General features: G+C 38.1%; 1 protein-coding gene across 1 annotated transcript in view; it reads left to right on the top strand.

Annotated features, from left to right (window-relative positions):
* Positions 1-1,204, top strand: part of LOC119593931 (DNA ligase 3-like) — a 22,698-nt gene that overhangs the window by 15,398 nt on the left and 6,096 nt on the right. The window contains exons 20-21 of the mRNA XM_037942949.1: positions 11-97; positions 188-273. Coding sequence (XP_037798877.1) covers positions 11-97; positions 188-273 — 173 coding nt within the window. The remainder of the gene's footprint in view (positions 1-10; positions 98-187; positions 274-1,204) is intronic.

The following is a 1,204-nucleotide window of genomic DNA, read 5'->3' as shown; positions in this document are numbered from 1 at the left end:
TTCTTTCAAGCTGAATAGATATGGTGCCTCTGAAAGTGAAGCTCATCAACCACTAAATGAACTTCCTTCAGCTGGTCTCAGACATCCCACAAGGAATGTAAGTTATTTTCTTGCAGAACAATGATCAGGAAGGTTTTATATTAAAAAAAAAATGATTTCAATTGATTTCAATTGTTTTATTTTACAGCCACTTCCAGATATTTTCGTTGGAATTCAGGTTGGAATACCAGACACTGTGGTGAAAGTAGCAGATATGAGGAGATATATCATTGCGTATCCTTTTATAATTAACTCTGTGTAATGTTTGTATGGTAGAAGAGATCAAGGTAAGTCATGTTAAGAACACACTTCCATATTTACTTCAGTGAAGCATTGTTTGGAAGGACTAACTTTGCATTACTGAAAAAAGAGGGAGAAAATGCCAAATTGAAACTGTAGAATGAAAAAGTAATTTTTTTTTTATAAGTAGGCCTCAGTGTTATTCCTGACTCTGTGAACTCAAAGCACTCCATTCTCAGGTTTGTGTTTTGATCTTCAGATTAAGCTAATACACATTCAACCAGCTTCGAGCGCACTCCAAGGGATATTATGTATTTGCTACTCCAGCCGTACTTTTGTGACCCCCCCCTCTTTCAGAATACCCCATCTGTTCCTACCTTAAAGAGTCAATGGGATATCACCAACGAACGAACAGATGAACAAAGTCATCTAGAGATAGTGTTATTCGTTTGTTTACAGCTGTAAATTTATAAAGCTGGATTGAATTTGTTTACATTTAAAAGCGATCGGCGAGCACAAGAGTAGACTAAAACTATCGTTCCCTTTTGCCATGTTACTTCCCAAGGGTGATTGCGACCTGCTCATAGTTCTCTGTGCACACATATTATATCTGAGCCGCCATAGTTATCGAGTTTGGTACACCTGGGGTGGGGAGTGAGGCTGAAAGGCCATAAATGTTAAAGGTGACCGTTCCAAGTGGGGTGGATAAAATAGATGGAAAACCCGGATGAAAACGAAAATTAATTGGGTAGCTTAAAGCTGTAAATGGAATGAGTGTACAGCACTCAGTAATCATAACCAACCACAAATATCGTAATGATTTGGTTGAACGAAAACAATTCACTTAATTCAGCAGGCTAATTAGCGTACAGGTGTGTAGACATGTGAATAGTGCAGCCACAGTGCATATTTCAGCAATCGTTAC

Source organism: Penaeus monodon, chromosome 33, assembly GCF_015228065.2.
Source record: "Penaeus monodon isolate SGIC_2016 chromosome 33, NSTDA_Pmon_1, whole genome shotgun sequence".
NCBI classification, from domain to species: domain Eukaryota; kingdom Metazoa; phylum Arthropoda; class Malacostraca; order Decapoda; family Penaeidae; genus Penaeus; species Penaeus monodon.
This window is presented reverse-complemented; position numbering and strand designations above follow the sequence as displayed.